General features: G+C 41.4%; 1 protein-coding gene across 1 annotated transcript in view; it reads right to left on the bottom strand.

Moving 5' to 3' along the window:
- Positions 1–2,198: 2,198 nt before the first annotated feature.
- EMILIN1 (elastin microfibril interfacer 1) overlaps positions 2,199–4,606 on the bottom strand; it is a 223,662-nt gene continuing 221,254 nt past the window's right edge. Inside the window, exon 8 of the mRNA XM_068279781.1 lies at positions 2,199–2,871. Coding sequence (XP_068135882.1) covers positions 2,540–2,871 — 332 coding nt within the window. The 3' untranslated portion in view covers positions 2,199–2,539. The remainder of the gene's footprint in view (positions 2,872–4,606) is intronic.

Here is a 4,606-nt window from a genome sequence, read left to right as displayed (position 1 = left end):
GTGGACTAGAGGAATGTGGAATAGAGTCTGAAGAATGTGGAATAGAGTCTGAAGTATGTTGAATAACGTATGAAAAATGTTGAATAACGTATGAAGAATGTTGAATAGAGTCTGAAGAATGTTGAATAAAGTCAGAAATAATGTGGACTAGAGGAATATGGAATAAAGTCTGAAGAATGTGGAATATAGTCTGAAGAATATTAAATAGAGGAATGTGGAATAGAGTCTGAAGAATGTGGAACAGAGTCTAAAGAATGTGGAATAGAGGAATGTGGAATAGAGTCTGAAGAATGTGGAATAGAGTCTGAAGAATGTGGAATAGAGGAATGTGGAATAGAGTCTGAATAATGTGGAATGTTGAATAGAGTCTGAAGAATGTGTAATAGTCTGAAGAATGTGGAATAGAGGAATGCGGAATAGAGTCTGAAGAATGTGGAATAGATTCTGAAGAATGTTGAATAGAGTCTGAAGAATGTTGAATAAAGTCTGAAGAATGTTGAATAGAGTCTGAAATAATGTGGACTAGAGGAATATGGAACAGAGTCTGAAGAATGTGGAATAGAGTCTGAAGAATGTGGAATAGAGTCTGACGAATGTGGAATAGAGGAATGTTGAATAAAGTCTGAAGAATGTGGAATAGAGTTTGAAGAATGTTGAATAGAGTCTGAAGAATGTGGAATAGAGTCTGAAGAATGTGGAATAGAGGAATGTGGAATAGAGTCTGAGGAATGTGGAATAGAGTCTGAAGTATGTTGAATAACGTATGAAGAATGTTGAATAACGTATGAAGAATGTTGAATAGAGTCTGAAGAATGTTGAATAAAGTCTGAAGAATGTTGAATAGATAATGTGGACTAGAGGAATATGGAATAGAGTCTGAAGAATGTGGAATAGAGGAATGTGGAATAGAGTCTGAAGAATGTGGAACAGAGTCTGAAGAATGTGGAATAGAGGAATGTGGAATAGAGTCTGAAGAATGTGGACTAGAGGAATGTGGAATAGAGTCTGAAGAATGTGGAATAGAGTCTGAAGTATGTTGAATAACGTATGAAAAATGTTGAATAACGTATGAAGAATGTTGAATAGAGTCTGAAGAATGTTGAATAAAGTCAGAAATAATGTGGACTAGAGGAATATGGAATAAAGTCTGAAGAATGTGGAATATAGTCTGAAGAATATTGAATAGAGGAATGTGGAATAGAGTCTGAAGAATGTGGAACAGAGTCTAAAGAATGTGGAATAGAGGAATGTGGAATAGAGTCTGAAGAATGTGGAATAGAGTCTGAAGAATGTGGAATAGAGGAATGTGGAATAGAGTCTGAATAATGTGGAATGTTGAATAGAGTCTGAAGAATGTGTAATAGTCTGAAGAATGTGGAATAGAGGAATGCGGAATAGAGTCTGAAGAATGTGGAATAGAGTCTGAAGAATGTTGAATAGAGTCTGAAGAATGTTGAATAAAGTCTGAAGAATGTTGAATAGAGTCTGAAATAATGTGGACTAGAGGAATATGGAATAGAGTCTGAAGAATGTGGAATAGAGTCTGAAGAATGTGGAATAGAGTCTGACGAATGTGGAATAGAGGAATGTTGAATAAAGTCTGAAGAATGTGGAATAGAGTTTGAAGAGTCTGAAGTATGTTGAATAACGTATGAAGAATGTTGAATAACGTATGAAGAATGTTGAATAGAGTCTGAAGAATGTTGAATAAAGTCTGAAGAATGTTGAATAGATAATGTGGACTAGAGAAATATGGAATAGAGTCTGAAGAATGTGGAATATAGTCTGAAGAATGTTGAATAGAGGAATGTGGAATAGAGTCTGAAGAATGTGGAATAGAGTCTGAAGAATGTGGAATAGAGGCATGTTGAATAACGTATGAAGAATGTTGAATAACGTATGAAGAATGTTGAATAACGTATGAAGAACGTTGAATAAAGCCTGAAGAATGTTGAATAGAGTCTGAAATAATGTGGACTAGAGGAATATGGGATAGAGTCTGAAGAATGTGGAATAGAGTCTGAAGAATGTGGAATAGAGTCTGAAAAATGTTGAATAGAGGATTGAGGAATAGAGAAATGTGGAATAGAGTCTGAAGAAGGATAATTAGCCGAAAGCTTACACTTTTTCTTTTACGATAACTGGTATCATCCTGGTTCAGAACTTCCTGTTGCAATTTACAAATGAAGAAACAGACAGTGAGTCCCCATGGGCAGAGGTCCACTCTGACCCCGTTTATTGATCACATCTGTCGGTATACAGCTTCTCTTCTCTGATACAATAAGGATTGGAAGCGTTGCTTGGTGCCGGTGTCTTTGTGCTGGGATAGACTAGGTGTTGTTATAAGGTAAGTGGTTTATTATGTGTGACAGGTGCACTTGTGGACACTTATACATGACTCCACCATAGATTGTCTCTCTCCAGGACTCTCTGCAGATCACTCACATAATATAAACTCAAATCATACAAAAAATATATCCCCCCCCCCCCCCCCCTTTTTGCACTAGAAAATCGTCCTATTAAATAAGGTTGGTGTCTCTTAGAAGTCTGCGTGGCCCTCATACAGTAAGATGCCACTGAACACTGTGAGGACCTCATCAGAATGAGCCAGCTGGCCGGTCACCAGGTCGATGCAGACCGTGTCCCCAACGCTGAGCTGTAGAATAAGATTAAAGACTGCTAGCGAGCTGGGGGTTGTCTTGTTCTCCACCAGGGGTTTCTTCTCCAGGCCTTCTGGCTGGTAGCCCTCAGAGTCCACCCTGGCAATGCCCACATTGGATCTGGAGAGGACAGCTTCCACCTTCTCATCTTTGTAACCAGTCAAGATAGCACTGAAGAAATACCGTCCTTCCACCGGAGCTGTGAAGATGCCTGCCAAGAAAACAGCAATTACTAAACATGGCAAGACAAGAGCAGTCTATACACAGGCTCCTCCTCCATACATAGCCTCCTCCTTCATACACAGGCTCCTCCTCCATACACAGGCTCCTCCTCCATACACAGGCTCCTCCATACAGAGGCTCCTGCTCCATACACAGGCCCCTCCTTAATATACAGGCCCCTCCTTCATACTCAGGCTCCTCCTCCATACACAGGCTCCTCCACCATACACAGGCTCCTCCTTCATACACAGGCTCCTCCTCCATACACAGGCTCCTCCATACACAGGCTCCTCCTCCATACACAGGCTCCTCCATACAGAGGCTCCTGCTCCATACACAGGCCCCTCCTTAATATACAGGCCCCTCCTTCATACCCAGGCTCCTCCTCCATACACAGGCTCCTCCACCATACACAGGCTCCTCCATACAGAGGCTCCTGCTCCATACACAGGCTCCTCCTCCATACACAGGCCCCTCCTTAATATACAGGCCCCTCCTTCATACCCAGGCTCCTCCTCCATACACAGGCTCCTCCACCATACACAGGCTTCTTCTCCATACACAGGCTCCTGCTCCATACACAGGCCCCTCCTTCATACACAGGCTCCTCCTCCATACACCGGCCCCTCCTTCATACTCAAGCCCCTCCTTCATACACAGGCTCCTCCTCCATACACAAGCTCATTTTCCATACACAGCCTCCTCCTCCATACAGAAAAAAAAAATATATATGAACAATTGCTCAACAATATATATCAAACCTCCCAGGTGCTAGCACTGGTAATAATAAACCACCCAAAATACAGAACACCAACACCAGTTTAGCTGCACTCATAAGAGAGAACCATTTATTGCACAAAAATATGCTTCACTGTTTGAAAATTTGAGCAAAAAACCCCAATAAATGTAGGGTATAAATTGCATAAATCTAAAAATGACAAGATCCAATTGGGGCCCCAATACATCTACCAGAGAGAGACCACACTCACATCACCCACTCACTCATAAATATGCAGGGATACGACTTCAATCCGAAGATGCAGTAAATTATGCAGTGATTAATATCAACAATTCATCAAGATTAGCTAATCAAAAAAAGCTTTCTTCTGAAGTAAAGTGCACTTTTAGATAGAAAAAAACTGCATATGCAAAAAATAGTTCCTATCCAGGAAATCCTATGTATAATTCCAGCAATCTTCTATTATGCCCATATAGTCCGTGTGAGATGGTGTAGCAGCATCTCTGCATCAAAAACAATGTAATGCTGAGGCAATGTCCCAATAAGGTTTACTTGTCATAATAATGATAAAAGGCAGCATACGACCTGGTAGATGAAAGAGTCACTTAGGGGCAGCTCCACCACGTGCCGATCAGCATGATTGCAAACTGTATGTGTGATCATCAGTCCTTGCCACACAATTCCTTATCCGGTTAGCTGATAGCAGTAATGCCCCTTCCACACAGTTCACATAGAAGGTAGCTGGACTGCAATGTGCATTCCCCTTAGCACTTCATATAAGTATGCAGACTACTGCCTATTTCCACTTATCTGTATACTGTGCTCTGCTGCCATAAGATGTAGTAAGCAGGGGATAATTGCCACGTGGGAACTGCCCAAACATTCACATCATCCAGGACGCACACCAGCAGTGGCCATCGTTAGCGCTGCTGGTGTGCGTCCTGGATGATGTGAATGTTTGGGCAGTTCCCACGTGGTGGTTACC

The sequence above is a fragment of the Hyperolius riggenbachi genome, chromosome 4 (assembly GCF_040937935.1).
Source record: "Hyperolius riggenbachi isolate aHypRig1 chromosome 4, aHypRig1.pri, whole genome shotgun sequence".
Classification (NCBI taxonomy): domain Eukaryota; kingdom Metazoa; phylum Chordata; class Amphibia; order Anura; family Hyperoliidae; genus Hyperolius; species Hyperolius riggenbachi.
The sequence above is the reverse complement of the archived record's forward strand: the minus strand, read 5'-3'. Positions and strand labels throughout refer to the sequence as shown.